At 38.2% G+C, this 24,938-nt stretch overlaps 5 protein-coding genes across 12 annotated transcripts in view; 4 read left to right on the top strand and 1 right to left on the bottom strand.

Moving 5' to 3' along the window:
- Positions 1-92: 92 nt before the first annotated feature.
- On the top strand, positions 93-2,426 carry LOC119546796 (tubulin gamma-2 chain). Its single transcript, XM_037853370.1, has 4 exons — positions 93-226; positions 282-484; positions 790-1,380; positions 1,829-2,426. Exons 1-4 carry the CDS (start codon positions 178-180, stop codon positions 2,357-2,359), a joined length of 1,374 nt encoding a protein of 457 aa, XP_037709298.1. The 5' UTR covers positions 93-177; the 3' UTR covers positions 2,360-2,426.
- A 253-nt stretch (positions 2,427-2,679) lies between these two features.
- Positions 2,680-3,317, top strand: LOC119547980 (male-specific sperm protein Mst84Dd). 2 transcript variants are annotated; one of them, XM_037855034.1, is made up of 3 exons: positions 2,680-2,817; positions 2,874-2,953; positions 3,046-3,317. In XM_037855034.1, the coding sequence occupies exon 3, from the start codon at positions 3,049-3,051 to the stop codon at positions 3,190-3,192; it is 144 nt and encodes a 47-aa protein (XP_037710962.1). In that variant the 5' UTR covers positions 2,680-2,817; positions 2,874-2,953; positions 3,046-3,048; the 3' UTR covers positions 3,193-3,317. The 2 variants fall into 2 exon arrangements, with proteins under 2 accessions (XP_037710962.1, XP_037710963.1); XM_037855035.1 differs by having other exon boundaries at positions 2,763-2,817; positions 2,878-2,953.
- Positions 3,318-3,744: 427 nt separating this feature from the next.
- LOC119547938 (keratin-associated protein 9-1) lies at positions 3,745-4,279 on the top strand. The gene is made up of 2 exons (XM_037854986.1): positions 3,745-3,884; positions 3,965-4,279. The coding sequence occupies exon 2, from the start codon at positions 4,057-4,059 to the stop codon at positions 4,207-4,209; it is 153 nt and encodes a 50-aa protein (XP_037710914.1). The 5' UTR covers positions 3,745-3,884; positions 3,965-4,056; the 3' UTR covers positions 4,210-4,279.
- A 234-nt stretch (positions 4,280-4,513) lies between these two features.
- LOC119548522 (zinc finger protein weckle) lies at positions 4,514-6,392 on the top strand. Of its 2 annotated transcripts, none has more exons than XM_037855814.1 (3): positions 4,514-4,752; positions 4,819-6,176; positions 6,235-6,392. In XM_037855814.1, exons 1-3 carry the CDS (start codon positions 4,612-4,614, stop codon positions 6,263-6,265), a joined length of 1,530 nt encoding a protein of 509 aa, XP_037711742.1. In that variant the 5' UTR covers positions 4,514-4,611; the 3' UTR covers positions 6,266-6,392. The 2 variants fall into 2 exon arrangements, with proteins under 2 accessions (XP_037711742.1, XP_037711741.1); XM_037855813.1 differs by having other exon boundaries at positions 4,514-4,758.
- Positions 6,393-6,725: 333 nt separating this feature from the next.
- The window catches only part of LOC119548683 (brain tumor protein), a 43,645-nt gene continuing 25,432 nt past the window's right edge, over positions 6,726-24,938 (bottom strand). For 5 of the 6 annotated variants that reach the window (XM_037856127.1, XM_037856132.1, XM_037856128.1 and 2 more), the window contains 3 exons: positions 20,106-20,375; positions 14,863-18,052; positions 6,726-8,718 (listed from right to left, as the gene is read on the bottom strand). In XM_037856127.1, coding sequence (XP_037712055.1) covers positions 8,639-8,718; positions 14,863-18,001 — 3,219 coding nt within the window. In that variant the 5' untranslated portion in view covers positions 18,002-18,052; positions 20,106-20,375 and the 3' untranslated portion in view covers positions 6,726-8,638. Of the gene's footprint in view, positions 8,719-14,862; positions 18,053-20,105; positions 20,376-20,476; positions 20,575-24,938 lie in introns of those variants that run through there. The other variant, XM_037856130.1, reaches the window with a different exon arrangement.

Here is a 24,938-nt window from a genome sequence, read left to right as displayed (position 1 = left end):
TCGAATATAATTGATTATAAACTACTTTAAGAAATCCATAGACCTTTGTAATAGATCCGATCCTTATCGATACTAAAGTGATATTTTACCATCCTCAGATGGCATTTGTTAAACAGTTAGATTTCTGTGAAAGCTAAGATCAAAGATAACGAAAAAGGCGGTATAAAGTTAAGCAAAATGCCAAGCGAAATTATAACCCTTCAGTTGGGCCAATGTGGCAATCAAAGTAAGTTTTTGAAATCAGGAAAACTATAGCTCTGGCTATGATCACTTTCACGCAGTTGGCTTTGAGTTCTGGAAGAGATTGTGCCTGGAGCACGGGATCTCTCCAGATGGCGTCCTGGAAGATTTTGCTACCGATGGACAGGATCGAAAGGATGTGTTCTTTTATCAGGCGGACGACAATCACTATATACCGAGGGCCGTGCTTATTGACTTAGAGCCGCGAGTCATCAACAATATTATGACCTCTCCGTATTCCAAGGTCAGTAAAAAAATTAATTTCTTTGACCTGGTATTAAATTTAACCTAATGTGATCTGAAAAACAGGTCAGACTTATAGCTAACATGGACATTCAAATGTCTTTAACTGAAAGTTGTCAAACTTGTAGTCTTCCTAAACCAACTTAGTATTATTAGCAATACGAACTATTTTACAAAATTCTTTTCCGTTTATTATTTTCCTATGACTCGTTTTAAAAACTTCGATTTTCAAAATTTTCCAAAATGGTAATCGGCAAATTTTAATAGTTATAGTACCAACTGATTAGTTTTTTATTCCTCTCCCAGCTGTACAACCAGGAAAATGTGTATCTTTCAAAACATGGAGGCGGTGCAGGCAATAACTGGGCCTCTGGTTTCAGCCAGGGCGAGAAGGTTCAGGAGGAGGTCTTCGACATCCTGGATCGCGAGGCAGATGGCAGTGATTCGCTGGAGGGATTTGTTTTGTGCCACTCGATTGCAGGCGGAACAGGTTCCGGAATGGGATCGTATGTTTTGGAGCGGCTTTCGGATCGCTTTCCCAAGAAGCTCATCCAGACTTACAGCGTGTTTCCCAATCAAGACGAGATCAGCGATGTGGTTGTCCAGCCCTATAACTCGATCCTCACCCTAAAGCGACTGACCAAGTGCGCAGATAGCGTGGTTGTGCTGGATAATACCGCCTTGAATCGCATCGCCACCGAGAGGCTCCACATCCAGACGCCCACTTTCACACAGATCAATAATCTGGTTTCCACCATTATGAGCTTGAGCACCACCACGCTGAGGTATCCCTCTTATATGAACAACAATCTTATTGGTCTGACGGCTTCACTTATTCCAACGCCCCAGCTCCACTTTTTGATGACTGGATATACTCCACTGATCACTGATTATGAGGTAAGATCCGGAAGCTTTAAAATAGAGAAGGAGTGTTTAGAAATTATATGTTAAATATCTCCTAAGCGATACTTACAGTTTCCAAATATTTTTTGGCTTCATACAATTTCTAAAAAATCTTACATTTAGAAAAAAAATACTCTCAGAACCGTTTTTGTCGATCTCATAAATAATCCGAGATCGAGACTACTTTCATCTTGATTATAAAGCCGTTATATCTAAAAAAACAAACTAGAGCAGACCTTGCTCTATATAGAAAAACAAACTAGAGCAGACTTTGCTCTTGTTTTCAAGAAGATTGATTCTCGAATAATTGAGAAGACGGATTCTCAAATTGAGATAATTCGATCTTTTTTTAGTTCTCCTTTTTTGAAAAAAGTTCTTTCTTGGTAATCTCTTAATGATCTTTAGGTTCTGATAAAAAGATGTATAATATTATTATTTTCAGACCAAAACAAACGTTCGAAAGACCACTGTGTTGGATGTGATGCGTCGCCTTCTGCAGCCCAAGAACATGATGGTCTCCGCCACGAGTGACAAACAGAACCGCCACTGCTTCGTCTCCATACTGAACATCATCCAGGGTGAGGTGGATCCTTCGCAGGTGCACAAATCGCTACAGCGCATCCGGGAGCGAAAGCTGGCCAACTTTATACCCTGGGGTCCGGCCAGCATCCAGGTGGCTTTGCCTCGAAGTTCACCGTATGTGCAATCGGCCCATAAGGTCTCCGGATTGATGATGGCCAATCATACGGGAATCAGTGCTCTCTTCAAGAGGGCTCTGGCCCAGTATGATAAGCTGAGGAAACGCAACGCCTTCCTGGACAATTTCAGGCGCGAATCCATGTTTAAGGAGGACCTAACCGAACTCGACTTCGCACGGGACACGGTCGACTGCCTGGTGCAGGAATACGAGGCGGCCACTCAGATCGACTATCCCCAGTGGAGCCCGCGCATCGAAGCTTCCAAAGCCGGTTGATTTTCTATGTATTTCAGAATTTTTCTGTTCAAAATATATTTTAAAGTGTTTCTTCTCTAATTAAAAATAAATTTATTTTCTTTTTGATTGGGGAAGTATTGGGAGTGTTGGAAGTATTGGGATATTTAGAAAATACATTTAGATAACTAGATTTGTATTGCCAGGAATAGCATCAAAGTTTGATTACCCTCTTTTTTTATTTTTATGCTTAGCCAAAAAAATATTTTTTTTATTTGTTAAATATTTCAACTTTTTGATTTGTTCTTTAACAATTTTTTTAATCATATAAGCCATGATTTTTAATGTCAGTTTACATTTATCAGCACCCCAGAGAAAACGTTTTCCTCATTCGTTTTTAAAATTCGTTGTGTTAACACCTCTGAAAATAGTTTTTGTCCAACTTTTTTCAGTACATATTTTGTTGGTTGTAAGATCCTGTTTCTGTAATTAAGCTTAATGTAAGTTTTGATGTAGTTTTTAGTTTTTAAAACACAAAATTCAAATGTTTTTGTAGCCAGATCGGGTGGCATTTTTAGAAGGAAGCCAGGACTTACAGGGACTTTTGGCAAAAGGCTAAATAACTTTTAAGAAATCGTAAGTATGGAAATTTGGTATGATTATATTCAGACTATTGATATATTGATATTCTTTTGATATTCTATTCTTATTGATATTCTATTCCTCAGATCATGTGCTGCGGACCCTGTGGACCTCGATGCTGCGACCCTTGTGGCGGATGCTACAACTGCTGCGTTGAACTTTGCTGTGTGCCATGTACTCCAGCCTATATTCAATCCACTTGGATGCCCTGCGGTCCCAGAGGTTGTTGCTGAATATTTAGATATTTATTAGTTTGCCAAAAGGACGAAATGAAGTTTAAAACCTCTGCTTTATCCAACAAGATTGTAATCTCTTAGGTTCCAACATGTCTCAATAAACGAATTTAATTGTAACACAATGCCATTTGAATTCAATTTCAGCGTTGACTTTTATTTATCATGAATCTCTATTTAATAAAGAATTTTTAAAATGGTTCTTATACGTTTACAGATTTTATGATTGTATTGTTTAGTTTACTTGCTAGCCGGTAATGTATTTTTTCGCGCTAGATTTCTTGTATTTATAATGAAAACATAAAACTATGTAAACTCCTAAACAGTTCGGTTTTTCAACAAAATAGCCTTAGTAGAAAAAAACGAAAAAGTTTTCGCCTTAAAAATTTAAGGACTTTCTATACATTTTGTAAACGGAGGTCCTTGTGATAGTGGCTGTTAAAATCCTTGACAATTCCTGGAAAAATTCTGTAATCTGATGGTGCACCAACAACATACTTTTCGAGATCCATAACTAAATTTTACTCCATCTAGTAGTTTCTGATTTTGATCTGTCTGTTTCTTAGGAGCTGTTTATTTTCCACAACGAATATCATCATTCCATCTTCGAGCACCGTTGTGAACACATCAAAAATAAAACAAACAAAATTCCGATGAAAAACACCTATTGGAAATAGCAATTTTTTGTTGTGGTGAGTATATAAAAATAACTTTGTTAGATATTTTTCAAAAAATTTATTTTGTTCGTTTCTTGTTAAACCTAATTTTGCAGTACACACGTGAATTGGCTCTCCGTAGTGTTTCTTTCTTCCTTCCTACCTTTGGTTTATCTTTAATTCGATCCTACCCGTCAACGGCTCCAAAATGTGCTGCAATCCCGGAGGCTGCTGCAATCTGCCAACTTGCATCCAGTGCACCAACTTCTGTTTTAATTGCTGGACTGGAACTGCTGCCGTGCCATGTTGCCGAAGAAGTTGCATTCCTGGATGCTGTGGCAGTCCAAGGTGCCGTTGCTAAAAAAAATCTACATAAATTTCTGTGACTAGACTTTTAATAACAAATAAAACAAGACTAAAAGAAAATTAAATCTTACTGTAGTTATTTAAATTTTCATTTTCACAATTTTTAGAAGTTATTCAGATATTTTAAACCGCAATCCCTGTTTCACATAAGGGTTAAATTAAAATACCGTTTAGTATTTCCGGCAGCCAGGCTTGACAAATGAGAACTGGTCACATCACGCCATGGAAAAATACCAGAAAATACTATTTTATTGGTATATTTTAAAGGTAAATAATGTTTGATATCGAAGAAGAAGAGAACCCGATAGGTTTGCTAAAAGTAAACAATCTGATATTATTTTAGGGTGATAAGTGATAAGAACTCACTGCTCTGCACTGGATTCCACTCCATTTCAAAATGGAGGGCAGCCACTGGCTGAACTGGTGTCGCCTGTGCGCCAAGGATGACGCCCATGGCAATGTGAAGGTGCAAATGAGTGGGAACTCGCAGGGAACCTGGGACAATGTTCTTATAATGGCAATTCGAAAGTACTTTGAGGTGCACGTAAGTTCTCCAGGAATAAGATATATGTTTGTACTGATACCAATCCATATTACACCCCAGATGGCAATGGAGGACGAGCTGAGCAACGTACTGTGCACCGAGTGTTATACACTTATCAGCGAACTAATCGATTTCGCCGAGCATGTTCAAAAAGTTCAAGCCATTTTCCAGGTCCTGCGTCGCACGGAATCGGAACCCGGGAAGTATCTGAATGCGGCTGAGCTGCGTCAGCAGTATGGACTTTGCGAGGGCGACTGGACGCACATCATTAAGCCCATGCAGGTTCAAGAAATTGACTCTGGCCAGGATGCCAGCGAAACCCTCCAGAAAGAAGCCAAAGTATTAAACGAATCTCCTTCAGCGGTGGATACATGCCTGGAAAGCGAAATATCAGAGAAGGAAACAACTCCTCACCCAACTGAAATCCAAAACAGCCTGCCAACTGAGATACCCAAACAGGAATTCATTGACATCGGTCCCAATCTGTTAGAGAAGAACACAAATCAGCTGGACATGGACGATGTGCTAGTTGAAATGCCTGAAGGGGAGCTATCCGAATCCCGCGTGGATGGTACAGCCTCTCCCGTTTTCCAGGAGCAGGATGTCAAACCAGAAATGTTGGACAGCTTTGACGAATTCCTGCCCGAAGGAAGCCAGCAAATGAATCTCGTCGTTTTGACAGCCGCACCAAATACCCCAGACTCCAGGGCAGAGGAAAAGACCAAACGGGGACGCATGAATTGCGAGAGATGTGGCAAGATATACAGGAATCGCGCCTCCTACGAGAAGCACTTGGAACGCGCGTGCCGCAGGATCGAGCGGCGGGTGAAAGTGGAGAAGGGAACTACCACCTGTGATATCTGCGACAAGAAACTGTCCTCCGCCACCGCCCTAAAGCACCACAAAGAGGGTATACATCAGAATGTTAAGCCATATATATGCGATGGTTGCGGCAAACAATTGAAGACAATTACTGCGCTAAATGAGCACAAGCTTGTGCACACCGATAACCGTCCATTCGAGTGCACCGTTTGCAAGGCGGGCTTTAAGAACCGATCTCGCCTGAAGGCCCACCATCAAATCCATGCGGAGCCCAGTTTTGTCTGCAACATTTGCGGCAAGAAGTTGCAAACGCGTCGCACCTGGAACATGCACAAGCTGGTGCACAGCGAGGAGCGGCGCCTGAAGTGCGATGTTTGCGGAGCGCTCTTCAAGCGCTCCAAGACCCTCAAGACCCACCTGCTAAGTCACACGGGATTGCGACCTTACGTTTGCAACTATTGCGGCAAGTCCTTCGCCTGCAACGCCAACTGCAGGTCGCACAAGCTCAAAAAACATCCGCAGGAAGTTCAGCAGGAGGATGGCGCAAAGCTCTCCTCGCGCTTGAATGTCCCCACGCTGGAAGAACTTCGTGTTATGTGAGTACCGATTCGTAAAACTGTTTTTATGGTATTCATTTTAATACTTTGTTTCCAGGACCCAAAAACTACCGAAGGGAACAGTCTAAGATGGTTTATTTTAAGAAAGAAAAATGTTTTAATATTGTTTAACTTTACACAAATGAAATCTCAATATGAGATTAAACAGAAGATGTATGATAAGGATCATAAAGTAACTTTACTGACTTATTTTAACTGTGCTGTTGTTCTTTCATTTTAGTCAGGTATCAGGGAGGGGGTTTAAAATTATACCAGGCAGAAGAAAACACACTTCGCTCCATCTTTAGCACTCCCTGGAACCCATTTGGCGCCGTTTCATGTACCATGGATAAAATATTAAAACACCATTGATTTATTTAAAAACAAAATAATTTTATTGTGGTTTAATGGAAATAGAAATTCTTACAATACAATTGTTGTTGCTGGTTGTTCTTTTTGGTTGGTTTAATATTAATGTTACACAACATTTTTTAAATGTTAATTAATACCATATTTTAATATAATAATAATTTAATGTTTTTTTTTTCATTTTTTAATTACTTCGAAAATTGTGGCCCCTAAGCATTAAAAAGACTTTCATTTGTTTCTATTATTATTTCCCAAGTTCTCGCTGACGCTCTTGACTTTGCTATTCGATTTTTGGGTAGAGTTCAAAATCTGTTATATCAAATTCAAAAAGGTGTTCCCGAACTCGTCACTTTTTGCAAATTGCAGCTTTTAATAAATTATTATGATTTTATCCTTGTTTTACGTTTTCCACATGTATAAAAATATTTATATATAATTTGCGTAATTATTTTTGGTTTTCTCTTACACATTACATTAATGAGTTGTTATCTTGGGTTCTCCCTATTTTTATATATAAGTATATATATATAAAATGCGCATACAGTTGGAATCTTAGTTAATAATAATAGTTAATGAGTTAATAACGTTCACATTCAATTACATCGTATTCGATTTAGTTACGACTATGATTACATTTTAATTTGCTGTTTTTTTTTTTGCTTGTTCTTGACGAATTCAAATGTAATACGAAAAAAACAGTTGGTGTTAATTAAAAATATAGAAGATTCAAGTTAAATGCGTATTTGGTTTCGTTTTTCTCAAGAAAATTGCCATGGTTTATTGGTTTATTACATTTAATTGTGCTCGAGTTGTGGGTAATATTGGTAGAGTGTTGAATGACTGATTGAATGGCTGAATGACTGACCGAGTGAGTATCATGCAGGGTGTCTGAGGAGCTGAGCTGAGCTGATCCTGGCAGTAAGTTGAGTCAGTTGCAAACTTGAACCAAATTGTAATTGTTCTGTACTGTGGTTAAATCTTTGTATGCATATTAGAAACAGTATATAGCATATAGTATGCATTTGGTGGGCGTGTATATATTTTTTATTTTCCTTTTCATTTCAACGCAAAAAGTTAACAATTTCCTCGTTCGAAACAGCTGAGAATGGCCTGCCTGACAAAGTCTACATGTAATATAGATTTATATATATATGTATTTATAGAATAAAAATGCCAACCCTCAATGATATACATTATTTGCTTGTCAGTCCATATTTTCCACATTTTCTTGTCCTTTACTTTAACATTTTTTTTTTTGTTTTTGGTTTTTGGTTTTAGTTTTCCTTTGTATTTCTTAAATGTAAAACAAAATTTGAGCGAAATATACGAGTTGTAACTGAACGTACAGTGTAAACAATTAACCATAATGAAAACATATTACTTTAGCTGATTACATTTCTTATTTTCATATGACTATTTAGTATATGAAAGCCATTTAAGCAACACCCTGTATACAGTATACTTGTCTTTTTATTTTCAAATTCAACTTGGCTTTAGCAGAGAAATTCAAATTGCGGGAGACGTTAAAATCAATCCTTACACAGAAAATATATAAATCGTTCGCTAAAACATAATATATATGTGTATATAAAGAAAACTTAATTATAACGACATTTAACATTAGATTGGTGTTATTTTTCGGTTTTTTTTTTAATATTAATTATTATAAAAATACATATATGTATGCATGATGACTAGATGATGATTCCATGATCGGCTTAGTTGCACTATATAGCTTTATAAATATTAAAATCTATATTGAATGCGTGATTATGAGTAAGATGAGCTAACATTTATGCATATTCAATGATTTAGCAACGTTGATTCATGTCTGTGTGTATTTGTTTGTGTGCGGTTCGACCGTAGAGACTCATTTCCACTAATTGCAAATATAGTAATATTTATATAATTTTTTGAGTCCCAAAATTGATTTAAAATAATTGCGTAACGTAAACGTGTCCATGCATTGCCATCAAATTGAATGCGTACCATTCATTAAATATTACATCTTCCTTTCTTCAATAACAATTTAAACATAACACAATTTAATGGGGAATGTTTGGTTATTAAAAATATTTCTTTTGTTTTCGCTTTCAAATGAAATGTTGCTGTATTCTGTCTGCCAAGTAGCTCTTGTTGTTGTCATTGATGTTGCTGTGCAATTTGTGCAATACTGTAAGAAATAAAATTAAAAATTAAATAAATCAAATGGTTTTTCTTACAAAATAATATTAAGTATCAATTTTCAATAGTAGAAAATTAAATGTTAAATCAAATGCAAAAAACAGTTATTCTTTGTTAGAAAAAAATGGAAAGTAAACAGAAAATTAAGTTTAATCATCCTATTTAGTTATTGCATATTACATTGCCCATTTGGTTCTCATTTAAAGTTAGATTAACTTTTGCCTTAAAATGTTCGACTTAAAAAATTCTTTTTTTTTTGTTTTTGCTTGTTTTTTTTTATATTTTTAGTGTTAGTTTCAATATGTTGCTTTGCTTTAAAAATTACAAAAATGCTTGGGATATGAATGTGTTTTTTTTTTTAGTTTTTATTTTTGATAATCTTCAATAGGAAGAATAAGCAGCTAACAACAAACAGTTAATATGCCTTATATTTTGTATATGCATTATAATTATAGATTATATTCACGGATGTATATAAATATTTTATTTTGCAGCTAGAAAAATTAGCGAAAATATTCATTTTCCTTGTTCTTGTTGTTTGTCTTGCGCGTTTAGAGTTTTGTTTTTAGTTCATCAAAGAGTGAAAATCAGTTTTTAGCTTAAAGTCAGTTAATTTCTCAGTTTAAACAAGTGCATAGGGAGAAAAAAAGCGGAAACGGAAAAATCTGTTCAGAAAAATTCCCTAAACGAGTCTTATGTTCATTTTATTTCACAAGAGTTTTTTATATATATATTTTTTTTTTTAGTTTCACGTTTACGTTTTCGAAGCAGTCTAAGATTTTGTTGTTTTTGAGTGTTAAAAAACTGTTGAGTTCACTACTTAGTGGTTGGTTTTCTTGCCTTTAAACACACACATAAATATATTTTTATATACTCGTAGATTTATAAGTATGTAGCGTTAAGTAGCCTAATGTGTAAAATGTATTACAGATGGAGAGGTCCAGGACTTTATCCGGGGCTTCAACTTCAACTTGATTTATTTTAATATAGTAGCAACATTATAAATATAAATATTCATATATATTTATGTATATGTGTATAATTTGTTGTGTAAATCTTTTTTTCAATTCGTGTATAAAATCAGTCATAGTTAATTATTTTGTTTGGTATTTATCATTTATGTTAGTTGTGGTTTGGATTGCTACTTGAATGTTCGGTGAAGTTCTTAACCAAGCGGTAAAAATGTCTATATAAATTATTTATCGAATGAATTGATCTTGTTCCTCAATTTCTAATCTAATAGATGTACCTTACTCCTAGTGAGAAAAAGTAAGGGAAATCAAAATGGGAATGAACCGATCATTAGACATTAATTCTACTTTGAGTTACATACAAATTACAGACATTCAAACAGACACTACTCAAGCATGCATATTAAATATATTTTTTATTATTCTGTTAAAACATTTGACGGCCTATAAGAATTAAAATCCTACTTATTGAAAGGGTCCAGCCACGAAGGCAAAACGATTTCGAATCGGTTTACAGGGGTTACCTCTGATCTGATATCGTTTTGCATTGGTTGCTGGCCGAAACATAGAATGAATGATTATTCAGTTAGCTGCATATATATCTATATGTTATATCCATAATAATTTAGTGGTTCAAGCATTTGGTTCAGAGCTTTCTTTATGCATAATCTAATAATACTTAAAAACACTTCTACGAAGCCAGTTTGAATTTTAATTACTTTTTGGATTTGGTTTACACTCATTCATAGTTCGCTGCTATTTTGCCATTCCTCTATCGTTTTCCAATCCGAACTGCCGCCGATCTACTAGAACTTGTACAAAATTTAAATTCCATACAAATATGCTCAACAATGCCGACAAATGACTTTGATTTACGTTTTTTTTTTGTTTTTGTTCCGTTCCTTAATAACATTTATCAAAAATATAAACTACAATTAAAATGATTTTTTAGATATGACATACATACAAACACCAATATGCTTGTATCCATATATCCTAACATCTAGTTCTGTTCTGTGTAACTTGTGCCTGACAGTCTCTTAACCAACCCCAAAAAGAGAGAGAAATCGATCCGTAGATGGATCGATCTCGTTTCGATTTCGCTTCGATTCCGTTCAACATTCATAGAGAGCTCCTAACAATCACAAAAAAATAATAGTAGCAATATAATATGATTAATAGATGTTTATATGTGCTGTTTTTCCAGCACCAGCATGCATTGCCATTTATTAAACAACACTTACACTTAGCACTACTCAAAATGTCTTAATGGTTTCCGACTTCCTAAATGGTTTACCTTTACCTTTTTTTCACGTCTGGTGGAGTTACTTTACTTTTGAATTTCCTTTCAGAATTTTCATTACATTTTTTTGGCGTCTTTTCTTTTGGGTTGCACGAGACTTTGCCCCAAAAAAAAAACTAATCACAAATGGCGACACACGCAAAATGCCCAACTACATATACTATATCGGCAATGTTAACATACATAAATCGGTTTATAATATATATATAGAGCAAGATACCAAAGCAAGTGCCAAAGGGCATTGACGCCTATTTTTGGTTATTTAGAGGGTTAGAGCACAGTTAATTGGCGGTATAAATCGTTTACATATCGATCTGGAATATCGGAAATAAAACTGCTAATATAGTTAGTTTTTGATAGCTCACTGTGCTTAGTTACACAATTTATCTTATGAGTATATATATAAATATTTCTTGTTGTTCATTTTTCCCCACTAGGGTTGTGTTGTTGCTCCTTAACCGATGTTCAAATATATAGAAATATATATATTTAAAAAACTTTCTATCGGTTTTCCATTTTTCTTTGTTGTTGCACAGTCTATTAGATTCTCAATTCATCAATTTGTTTATCAACATACATTCACATATATATCCATATAAAGATTAAATAGTTTACCACTACTATATATAGATGTCAGAGACGGAGGAGAAAGGGGGACGGGGGCGGAAAGAAGGGGTTAAGGAAAAGCGGAAGGTTCTGCATCAGGGGGTTAACAACATCGCATCTGTTTCAAACCAATATAAAAATCTAAAAATGCTAAGAAAATAAAAGAATATAATCAAAACAAGTAAATAATAAATAAATCAAACAGTTGGTTGGTTTTTTTTTTATCAGAATATGTATAAAAATCTTTAATTGTTTTTCAGTTGGTTTTTGTGGCATTTGTTGGTTTGTGTTTTTGTGTAGGCTTTACAACATTTTCGTAGAGCAGAGTTTGCTTGTCTATTGTTTAGTTGTAGTTTATATTATTTGTTATCATATTTGTTGTGTCCCACGTTGTGTGTTTGTAGTTCGTTTGTTTCATAACATTTAAAAATGTAATAATAATAATAATAGTTGATAAACATAAAAACAAATTTATGCAAGCACAAAATACAAATAAGGGTCCTTGTCAGAAACTATTTGTGCTAAAATGCTAATAATAAATACAATTAAATAGTATGCATTAGGCCATAATAAATACCATCAATTAGCAGTTTCTTTTGTGTTTTAGGTTTTTTTTTCAACAATTTTTATATAAAAAATTTTCAACAGTTTTTGTATGTTTTTTTTTTTTTGTATTTTTTGGTTGTCAAGTAAAAAGTGTTTCTCACACAGAAAACGTACAATACTTTTGTTTAAATCCTTCATCGTTATTACAGCTACCATATTACATCGATACATCGTCTTCAATACAATAAGTCAATTAAAGACAATTAAGTTTACAACAAGAAAGAACTAAAAAATATATTTTCGTATATTTAATAATCTCACTTAAGTAAATACACACAAAACATAATTAATTATAGAATAATTCAAATAATAAATCAAACCAAATCAAAAATTACACAAAGCAAAGCGTTTTTTCAAAACAAACAAAGAGGAAACTATTTTAGTTAAATACTACGTTTTTTAATACAATAAAGTAAAATTATATTCAAGAAATCTAATACCTGCTTATGTGTGGGTGTGTTAATGGGGGCTGACGACATGGGTTTTAGGGGGCGGGGTTCGCGTCGCGTTCCATGCAAAACCAACAAAAATAGTTATTACTTTTAAAATTACAAAATAAACATTTTTTAAATGCTGTTCCTGTTAATGTTGCGTTTGTAGTCTCAAAAAGTTTTATTTCCTTGCCTTAATAGTACATTAAATATTCACTTTAAATATCTAACTTTTTATTTTCCTTTTTAACTAACCCTTAAAGAACACTTTCAGTTAGGTTTGCAATCATTTGAGGCCTATCAAAATAAATGCTTTTAATTAAAATCATTGCAAGCAAAAAAGTCCAAGAGCATACAGTGGTTAACAGAAAGAAAAGATATTGTGAATCCAGCAAATTGTTTGAGAAACTTATAAGATCCCAATTTCAGATCATTCTGTTTCCCACTGCATGGGTTTTATATTTAATACCTATTTCTCTCGAAGAACAAAACAAAAAAGCGATTGGTCTGGCTTGGCTTGGTATGTTTTTCCCTCAGTTGCTTCTTTATAACTATTAAATTATTTGAGATTTGTTTGTTTTACTCATTTAAGTGTTTATCGTACTTTAATATATAAATACATATGCGTATGTGGGGACATAGACATATTTAATTGTATAATTATAATATTTATAAATGTTTTAAGTCTTCTGCGCTGATTGCCAACTTTTAGTTAAATGTTACTTTTGAATTTTTCAATTAGATTTATGCACACACTCTATTTAATTCGATTTCGTTCTCGAAATTGCCACTAGCTTTGTGGGCCAGGGGCACAGCATCAAAAACATTTGGATGATGTACATAAATATCGCTTTGTTTTTAGTTGATATACACATTTCAATATTTATTTAAATTCAATTTGACAACAAATAATTTTTTGCATATAATATAGTAATATAGTTTTGGGCAAAACAACAAATTCGTCCGTGTTGCTTTCAAACAATGAAATTATTTTAAAAAATAAATGCCTAAACAAAAAATAGTTCAACAATTAAGAACACAAATTTCAACTATATTCAGTGCGTTTAGTTGGTTTTGTTTAATATTAAGAAACGGCTAAAATATTTTTGTCTGCATTATTATTAGGGTTAATTCATCTTTTCTTTCTCCTGTCGTGGTACAATAAAACAATGAAAAAACATAAAAACTAAGCGAGTATAAAAATTGTGAATTGTTGTTTGTGTCGCGGTTCGGTTTTGGGATCGGTTGATTTCGTATAAAAGTAGCAAACATGTCTTAGAAGATAATTAATTAATGTATACATATAAATAATCAGTAATCAATAAGTGGTATAATCAAAAATAATTTATAAACGTAAAAAACAGTTATATAATATATAATGTATCAAATGTTTATGCAATCAAAAATAATAATAACAAACAATTTGCGCAATCATATATCTAAGAATTACAATCAATTATTAATTAATTAATGCTCGATACGCGGCTATCCTTCCTTTTCGACATTGTGTAAGCTGTTAAATGTTAAATTTATTTTATATTAACTTCTTTTCTTTTTTTGTTAATTTTTTTAAAGTATTTTTTTTTTTATTTGTTTGCAGTCTGCAACGAACATAAAAAAGTGGAGGGATTTCTTCTGGTATTTATATAGTTAAAAGTGTCATTTCTTTTGTTTGTTTCTGGTGTGTTTTGTTTTTTGTCTGGTGCGCTTTTAATCGACAGCCAAAACGAATGAGAGACTTGCACGCGAGAGAGGAGGGCTTTGAAGTGAGAAGTGTGCAAAGATATAGAGAGGCGGCGGCACTATCCGATTTGAACATGAACATGAATACACAATATATATATTTATCATAAACAAATACACACAAAATAAAAACTAAGCTTAACAGTGTAAATATATATATAAAAAAAAATAAAACAAAATTCAACAATAATTTAAAAGATAATAAAAATTATTCCAACAGTGTGCGTGTGTGTTATTACATAGCGAGCAAAGTCTAAGGCTATGAGAGATGACAGATCGGGGGAGATAAGGGGCTTTTATAGATTTCGCTTTCGATTTCGATTTTGTAGATTTAGAATTAGAGCTGGAGAGACCGCGCAAGTCAGACTATTGAGAACTTAGCTTAGAGCAGTAGTGAGAGCCGGACCACAGATCCTCCTCCATTCCGGACTCCCATCCATGGAGTGTGTGTCTGTGTGTTTCTGTTTACATACCCACTGGCGCCAGTTGGACATAGCGATAAATGTAGAGCCGGTAGTCCTTGCTGGCCAGCACCACACTGCCGTCGTCCATGAGCGCTACATCGAAGCACTGGGCGTGCTTCACCTTCGACTCGAGCGCCGAGATCAGCTGCCCGTCCTGCGTGAAGATCGTCAGATTGAAGTTGTTGTGGTTGTCCGCGATGAGGATCTCCCCGTTCGAGTTGATCCCGACGCCAATTGGGTAGTTGGTAATGCCCTCGCCGCCAATCTGCCGCAGATACTGGCCCTCGTAGTTGAACACCTTGACGCAGTGCGCCCTATTGTCGCTGATGAAGATCTCCTGCTTGTCGTTGACCACAACGCCGTTGGGGAACTCCAGGTGCTTGGAGCACCCGAACTTGTGCAGCACATTGCCGTTCTGATCGAAGATAATCACCCGCATCACCTTGCACTCCACCACAATGATGCGTCCCTTGTTGTCCACGGTCACGCCGCGAGGATGCTGCAGAATGGTGGCACCGAACTTCCTAACAAACTGGCCGTACTGGTTGTAGATCTGTATTTGGTGTGTGGGCGAACGCTCGGTGACGATAATATCGCCGGAATTGCGCACAACAGCCACACGATTCGGGTACAGCAACTGGGAGTCACGCTTGCCGCACTCGCCAAACTGGAACTTGAAGCGTCCCTCCTTGTCGAAGATCTGAATGCGATGGTTGTTCGTGTCCGCAACAATGATGTCGTTTTGTGCATTCACAGCCACACCGCTGGGCTCCGTGAACTGGCCCTCCATCACGCCAAATTCGCCAAACTTGCAATGGTAAATCATCTTCTGGCGCTTGATTTGCGACTTGGGCGGATAAATAGTGGCCGAGAGCAGTTTGTTGGTCAGGTCAAGCAGCGACTCAGAGCTCACGGTACTTCCGCCGGCTCCACCGCCACTCACCACGGTTCCTCCGACCGAAGACAGGCTGGCAAAGGCATCGGCCACTGCAGAGCTACTGGCTCCTCCGCTTGTAACAGACGAAAATAGATTATCGCTACCGCCGTTGCTCCACTTCTCGTATGGGTTGTAGTGAAGCGCCACGGTACTGGCGGCTGATCCATTGCTACCGCTGTAGTTACCGCCTCCTCGCTTGGGCATCAGTTCGCCGAAATGCTGTTCCACGGCCAGGGCGTTGCGATCACGTCCGCTTAGCAGAAGTCCTCCGTTGCTGAAGGCTCCTCCAGCTCCGCCTCCGTTAGAGCTGCTATCCAACAAACTGGCACCACTCAATCCAAGACCCAAGCCATGCAGCGATGATTGCGCCTGCAGTTGTTGATGATGTGCCGTCTGGTGATGGTTGTGGTGGCCATGGTGATGTGACTGTTGGTGGTGACCATGGTGGCCACTGCCCGCGCTACTGGCGCTACTGTTGCTGGCGCTCTGTGTGGGTCGGGCAATCGGGGGCTGCTTTCCATGTCCATTGCTGGTCAGGCTCAGACCAGCATGTCCTCCATCCGAGGTGCTTGCCCGAATGTATCCAAAGGTGTTGCGTACGCCGGCCTGAATCGACTGGTAGTTGGACATGAACTCCATCTCGAAGGGAAGCTGCATCTCCTGGATGCCTGTCTGTAGCTGCTGCTCCAGGGATTTGCGCAGGAGCAGGGCCTCTGCCAGCAAAGAGGATGGCGGAGCTGGACTCCGCTCAACCGCCTCGCATGTGGCCAGTCCCTTGTCGATCAAGTCACGGGAGCGTTGCTGCCACGAACTATTGCTGTTCACCTTGGCCGAGTACAGGGTTTCCAGCTCCTTCAGCAGTTCCGTCTTGCGCTCATCCAGCATGGAGGCGAAGAACTGGTGCGTCTCGTTAAGCTCGTTGTGCGCCTTCTGGTACTGCAGCTTCACCTTGGTGAGAATCTGGTCCGAGTTTCCGGCAATGCCTACAATCTCGCCAATCTTGCCGCGCATGTCGGCGAGCAGAGTCTGCAAAGCGGTGTCATTGGCCGTGGATCCCGTCGAGGTTGTCGTCAATCCGGGTGACTGCACATTCTCCAGTTCATGGAGACCTGTAGAATGCTCCAACACAATGCACTCTTTGCACACAAGGATGCAGCAGGTGCGGCAACTGAACTTGAGCAGCTCCTGTTTGTGTCGTGGGCAGAAGAGTTGCCTCTGCTGTTGTTGCTGCTGCTGCTGCTGCTGTTGTTGCTGCTGCTGTTGTGGGTGCAGTGAGCCATAGATGCTCTCCTCTCGCTGCTGCTCCTGGGAATTTGCCTGAGCGGCAGCTGCTAATACAATCTTCGAGAGTTGCGACATAGGCTGCGCCGGCAGCAATTGTTGCTGCTGCTGTTGCTGTTGTTGCGAGTCCAACTGTTGCTGCTGCTGCTGCAGCATCATGGTCAGCGAACTGGCGTACTTGAACTCATTTGAGGCCGGATTGTTGCTGGGCGAACCCACGGACAGAGGAGTCCCAGTGGTGCTCGCCTCGAAACCCTTGATCAAGCACACATTGTGCCCGTTGAAGCAGTGCATAAACTCGTGAGCAGTCACACAATTGGCGCACAGATAGCTCTGGCAATCGAAGCACTTGGCCACCGCATCGCTGCACTTGCTCTTGCAGGCGGTGCAACGCGGCGGTGATCCATTGGCGGATGTGTTGCTCGAGGAGCTGTTGCTGCTGCTGCTGTTGCTTCCCTTGCCGGCTCCCACGACCAGGCTGCTGATGCCTGAGTTGCTGCCATTGTTTGAGCCCTGAAGATTGCTACCAATCACGCCCGGTCCATTGCTGCTGGCCACATTGTTGGCGCTGATCACACTGCTGCTGGTACTGCCGCAACCGCTGAGGCCGCTGGTCGAGGAGCTGGACGAGGACGATGACGAGGATGAGGACGAGGACGACGACGAGCAGGAGGAGGAGCTGGCCGAAGAGCTGGACGAGACGGAGGCCGAGATGGGATGGTGGCCATTGATCACCGTAACCTCGGAACGCGACTTTACGCTGCTGCCGCCCGTGTACTCATCACTGCAGATTGCCGAATCGCTGGCCGGTGGCGAAGAGCCGCTCAACGTGAGCGGGGAGTCTGATAGATAGCCGGCGTGTTCGTACGATTCAATCGAGTTCGCCCCGCCCCGCATCGAGTCCAGAGATGGTGTCGGTGAGGACGCCATCTTTGTGCTGTAGTTGCCGTCGGTGGCTCCGTTTACCTTTAGGAGTAACAGCTGCAAGGGAAGAAAGCAAGTGAAGACATGGATTAGATTCGGTTCAACTAAGTTAAGTATTTTATTAATTAGAAAATAATGTATAGCATATGCTCCCATTCCCTCCTTACTTTTTTGGGTTATATTTTGCTTTATAATAAGGTGAATAATCTCGCCTTTTATTTTAATGCTGCCTGTACCACCGCATTTTTCTTCCTAAGCCAACGCTCTGCCTCCATTTTTCCGCCCCTTAAATCGACTGACCCATGAGTCACCTGCGGTCCTTGTCTTTTATCCTCATGAGTCAGCAGCTCCTCCACTTGAACCGAAACGTTTGGCATTTCCATGGCCCCGCAAACAAACGAATATATGCCACACCCCACAAAAGGCCGCCTCCTTCTTAGTCATCCCCCCTTTGTTTTCATAATTTGTAGTTAATTGCCTCCTTCCAACTGGCTTGTCCCATCTAATCCCCTAAAGCGCGACAGCTGTGACCCGTGTTCTTATTAAACATCTTCGAAGACAGTTGAAAGGTATGTGTTGTTTTCCCCCCCATCTTTACTATTTCCCACTCCCCCAACGACAGAATCGAATCAAACTAGGATACGCGCCCCCACGGAATGCTTTTAAGGCACAATTCCAATTTCTTACGGCAGAGTGGAGAAGCGAAGCTAAAAGGGAAGCTGTACTGTTGGGTGCGGGATGAAAGGACTTTGACCGGGAGAGCAGACCCCTGCCCCTGTCATTCCATTTCGACTACACCCCTAACCTTTATCCTTCGCTCCGAGACGGACACAAATGCAATAAACGCACGCACAGACAGAAGGACACCCCGTAATAATAATTTTACTTCCCCTTTTTGGCTGCCATAGCGGTTCGTTGCCTTCGAGAAAGGTATAGGAGTTGGGTGAAATGGCAATGGCAGGCAAAAACAGGATAAATAAACGGGGAGTTTCACAACAAACCCCCGTCGCAGAAAAAGTAAACAAAAAAAAAAACAAAAAACGGGGAGCCCTGTAGAAACTTCTCTAGATTTCCAGAGCAGGCGAAACTTCCGTCAACAAGAAAATCAACGTAAAAGGCAATCCAAGTGAAAGCCAAGAGAGCCCAGCGAAACGAAACGAAACTCAAAATCAACCCCGAAAAATGCGCCCAAGGGGGGAAAATGTTGTATGCCAGGGGGATGTATGTATGGGGAAAGGGGACTGCAACTGTCTAGACTGGATGTACATTTATCATGCACACACACACCCACCAAGCCAAAAGCAATTCACAGAGCTCCCTAGAAAATCCTTTCTAATTTCACTAACATTCTCATTTTCGTTGTGAAGGAAACTAATTTGGTATTCCTAAACATGGTCCAAAAATAAAGTTTTGAAAATATGACAAATTCGCGAAAATTATGCATTCCTTTTTACAAAGTACAGATGTATGTAATACATTAGGACACATCAAGTTATGAATAATGTTAATATTTGATAAGTGATCATTATTTAGTGATCAATAAATTTATTTTGATCCTTACTTATATCTTCCATATTACTTTCTATTTTCCGAACTTGGTATTTTTTTAATACAGAGAGAAATATCCAAGAACATTGTTCTTGAATTGAGAACATTCGTTCTTAAAAACCGTGTAAGTACATTTTAGTATCAATGTTTTTAGTATTAGAACGAAATGGTGAGAAGAGTAAAGTAAAATTGAGTTTATTTAACAACTTTTAAGTATAAACAACGGATTAATATACTATGTACATATATACGCCAATTCAACTTAATTCGAGCAAAATAAAAACATTTTCAACTTAAAGGTCTCCTTATATTTTTAAGAACATTTTTTACTCAGATGAGAACGTCAGAATTTTCTCTGTGCAGACATTGTGAAATACTATTATATTTTACAAATTTTCTTTGCACCCGCCTTATCAGAATTGCTACAACCTCTGTAGGCTCCCGTAATCCCTGATAAATACCCAATATCTACCGGTGATTTTCCCAGCAAAGGGAACACTGTGAAACAACAAAAAAAAAAAACAAAAGGTTAAACTCATTAAATGGAGATAAGCCGACTTACCTTTACTGCTTTGTTGTTATATTTTGTTGTAGAATTTTGTATATATTCCAGTTTTGTTTCCTGGTATTTTGTTTGTAGTTGTTGTGGTTGTTGCTTCTTGTTGCTAGTTGCTGTTGCCTTCTCGCTCGCTCTCGCTACGCAGTCTATATAATAAAGTGCGTGGGATGGTTGCCGTTGTTGTTGTCTTTGTTGTTGCAGTAACAAGTTGAAACAAATTTGTGTAGCATACTTTCAAGTGCTGTCAGTTAATTGCGTTGCGCGCACAAAAGGCTGCAATGAAAAAATTAAACAAAATAATAATTAGAAAGGATAATAATGAAAGGCAAGGTTAATTGAGGGGGGCTTTGTTTTGTTGTTGTTTTAATTATTACAATGACGTCGTCTCGTGCGTGTTGCTCATTTCCCCGGCAAGGACACTGCAAACTTAAGTAATGGTCAAAATGTTCGCCATTTATATGTATGTACAAATCGCGTGTGACGTGAATGCGACGCGGCTCCCTGCAAAACTAACTCTGCGCATAATGCAGCGACCCGGGTAAAGCTCAGGTCCCCGAGAAAGCAGCGACGCCGGCCGAGGCAGAGGCAGCGACTGCGTCAGAGGGGCACCGAAGAGAGCGGCAAAATGTCCTGGGAATTCTGCTGCTCCAAAAACAACAACTACGAAAAGTTGCAGCAACGCAATGCAAGGCTACACACACTTCAGTCTGTGATTTTTTGTCTGTCTGCCTTTTAACCAACAAACTGCTAGAATGATAGAGGAAAAGATAGAACAGGAAAATCCGGGAAAAATCAATATATCCTATTTACATTCATAAAGCGAGAGAGAGAGAGCGAGAGCGACGACCACGAAGAGAGCCCAAAAGAGCGCTCATTTCGCCGAACTGTTGAATGCCGGCTGCAAAAGCAACAATACAACTGCACATCGCCACCCCCTCGCGTTGCTTATGTTTTAGCCACCCCTAAAACAATATGGCGGCCACTCACCCACAACAAAATAAATAAAAGTAAAACCAGGAAACCTCCCCCTCAGTAAGAGCAACAATTTTCCACGGCAAAAAACATTTTTTGCGCGCGCTACAGGTTGCGTGCGAGAACCAAAAAAGAGAGGCGGAAGAGAGTAGTCGAGAAAGAGAGTTAACCGGAGAGAAGCGCAACAAAAACAGGAAGCGATAAACGATAAATACACTGAGCCAAATAATTAAAAACGAAACATGGTTAAACTTCGTGGTAATAAATATTTGTATTATTTTTAAATTAATAAAATACGTTTGTATTATTTCCATAAGCAAATAAATTAAATAGCCAATTTCAAATAATATCTGTACAATCATAGATCTGTCATAAAGGTGCCAATTTCGTTTCATATTACTAATTTCTTTCTGTGTACGCTGTGCGCATGTTTTTTTCCCAGTTTGGGCAACGACCGCATCCAAAAGCAATAAAAACAAAAAGTTCTCTCATTCTCCCTCTGCCCCTCTCTTTCTCCCTTTCTTTTTCTCTCTCCATTCCATTCCATTTCGCTGTTCTATGTTGCCACGGAACTTTCGAGAGGAAGAGAAGAGACAACTATGCTTGAAATGACGTTGCAGCAGCAGCATCATCATCATCGCATTCGCATCTCATCAACATAACTGCATAGCGAAAATTTCTGTACACCGGCAGATAAGGCGGCGGAAAAGAGACAAAAGACAGCAGGGGGCGGCAAGCGGAAGAACTGAGAGGAAAATAGCCAGACGACAGGCACATAAATCCGCACACATACACACCACCACACATGCAAAATACAGATTTACACGTGTAAAATAGCGGCATTTTTTTTTTTTGCAACATTACCAACTGTTGCGAAACGAAAAGAATGGGAGAGGGCAACAAAAAAGAAGCGGAGATCTTCAAAAGGAATCGATCACTCACTCACTTTAGCACTTTTCGCTCACACCTGGCACGCACACAAACACATACCCGTAGAAAAAAAAAAAACTTGACTCATAAATTTATCACCGTCGATTTCAACAAATTAGTTAATAAACACAAGAATAGCACCAAAACGTCACCTCTCAAAGGGAAAACCTGATTTGTTGTATCTGGAAATTAGTAATACCCTTCCAATCCATGTATTTCGATTATTTTACCTCAATCAAGTCAATCTAAAATCAAATTTATAGGTATTTAACTAGTTTTATATTTCTTTATACATAGCATTTTTAAGACCATACTATTTTTTTTAGTTCGGTAATAATCTTTATAAACATTTGATTATATTATCTTTAAATTGGTTTCTAACGAATTTCCAATTAAACACTTGACTATAACAGAGAACCACTTCTGAACCCAAATTAAAACAATCTATACAGATAACTTGTCTTGAGTAAATAACCTCCCATATCTTAAAATTATACTTGATAGAAAATATGTTAAAAGTGCAATACCCTCAGTTAGAGCAATAATTAAGCCTTGCTAGGCAGGGGGACTGAAGTGGAATTGATAATAATCAAGTTGTCTATCGATTAGATTAGCAAATTTCGGAGATAGTTGACGGAAACCAGGCGGAAGGTTATTTAATTGGTTCGGAACAAATCAAACTGACAGTTGGATTGTATATCATGACAAGATTAATATCATTTGGGGCCACAGGCCCGTCAGAAGAATTGTATCGTCTCCGCTTTTCGAGAAGAGGGTGTGGAGCTCAATGTCTGTGCCATATGTTTTACTTAGCATTATTTGGGAGGGTATATAAAGAGGGGTGGTGTACGAACAAATTCCAGACCGCTTGTAAAAGTGTTTAAAAATAGAGCGGGCTAATAATCAGAAATGCGAGTGCAGTGCACTGAGGGCGTGCCCGAGCCCCCTCCCCCCTATCCCAAATCCCCCTTCTTCCATAATTAAGCACAAAAAGAAGAAGAGTCGAGGGAGGGCGGAAGAAAGAACAAGAACAAGAACAAGAAAGGGAGCAAAGCAAAGCGGAGCAAAAGAATCGACGTGGACGTGGTTACCCCATGTGAGAAGTGGAACAAACTGCGCACAGGCATTACTAATGCAAAACAATTTGTACAAGATTATAAATTTCATGGCTCAGGAGAAGTGGAAAGAAAACAAAACAAGGCATTGCGATGTGCTGCTGATGACGATGATTATGGAAAAAATAATGATCAAGAACAAGAGCGGACAGCACCAAGTTCAAGCCAAATCTAGATGGTGTGTGGGAGCAAAAATAAAGCACGGGGGGATACCTATACATTAAAGACAGTCGAGCCTCCCTAAATCAAACATAAAACCAGTTTTAGATGCTTATAGTCCATATTCCACTCCATACTATTCAAACGGAATACATATACTTAAAAAATCTCTTGACTTTACTGTACACAAGTTTGGTGATTTAAATGAAATATTTTTTCTTATCGCTAAATACATAAATATTCAAGTACTAAAGATACGAATTGCAATTTCCTTTTAAAATTATAATGTTGATAAGGAGATTGGCATTGTAGCGATATAAACAATAATTTCAAATATAAATTGTAGAAATATTTAACAAACCAAACCAGAACTTTTCAATTATAAAAGTGTTATTCAAATTAGAACCCACTGTAATTCCACAAAATTGCATAAAGAGAGGAAGAGGAAGCAGGAGGGAATACGTTCTGGTTGTGCAGCAAAATAAACAAGGCTGTGTTCAACTTCCATGCATTCCCCTGCGGAATGCTTTTGGGGTTGCAATTGCAGCAGAGAGTTCAATGGTACCAAAAGCAGCAATAGCAGCAACAAAAACAAAGGAAATTACCATGACACATACACCCACAGACAGTGGTGGTCAATCAAATTGGCACTGCCTAAATCTAAACACCTTAAAACGTATTCCAGATAAATAATGTTAATGATTTATTAATAATTCGACTAGCTGTATGCATATGCATCTTTCAAATTAAATAATTATGAAAGAGAAACCCGTTTTGTTTGCTTAATAATTATATTTGCATTTAAGCCTCTTATAAGCATGCTACTGTGTATAAATTAGTTTATTGACGCCTTCTTCATTTTACGATTATCCGCTGAATACCCAAATGCTATAAAGCCATTCATGTTATTAAAATTAAAATTCAATTAAAATAAAAACTATAAAATTAAAACCAGTTACGTTCATGTCGTATTTTAATGATTAGTGATTAAAGCATCAATAAAAAGCTTAGAACTATTATTATGGCCGCAACTATATGCAGAGGATACAGACACTCAAACTGCAGCGAAAAATAAAAGAGACGCCCAGCACAAAGAGCAAGCCATAAAACAGAACAAAGAAAACTACCTTTACCTGCTTGCCACACAGACACACACACACCCCAACAGATACACGACTTCTTCTAACCGAGACAACAACAAAAATGCTGTCAGTTGGCAGATAAAATATCCGTCCCGATCCCAATTCCAATCCTCATCCCATCCCATAGCAACCATCCCATTCGCATCCTCAATTTCATCGCAAAGGCACCGCCAACATCACGACCGCTGTCTTGGCTCGATGCAAATTACAGATACAGTGGATATTGGCGCAGAGCAACTGCATGGATAGTACAGAGAAACGATATGCACATTCAGATCTTATTATTTTCATTACCTCATAGCTATTCAACCATAATCGTTTAATATCGATTAGTCGATTGCAACATAATACAGCAAAGTCATTAATCAAGTAAAACCAATTATTTAAAAGATACATATGTATCTATTATGTTAAGTTCAAGAAATTGTTGTTAAATTTATACATTTTTTGGGCCGGTTATTATTTCTTGAATAATTTCTTCATAAACTAAGGACCTAAACATTTAAAGAATCTTTAAA

The sequence above is a fragment of the Drosophila subpulchrella genome, chromosome 2L (assembly GCF_014743375.2).
Source record: "Drosophila subpulchrella strain 33 F10 #4 breed RU33 chromosome 2L, RU_Dsub_v1.1 Primary Assembly, whole genome shotgun sequence".
In the NCBI taxonomy this organism is placed as follows: domain Eukaryota; kingdom Metazoa; phylum Arthropoda; class Insecta; order Diptera; family Drosophilidae; genus Drosophila; species Drosophila subpulchrella.
This window is presented reverse-complemented; position numbering and strand designations above follow the sequence as displayed.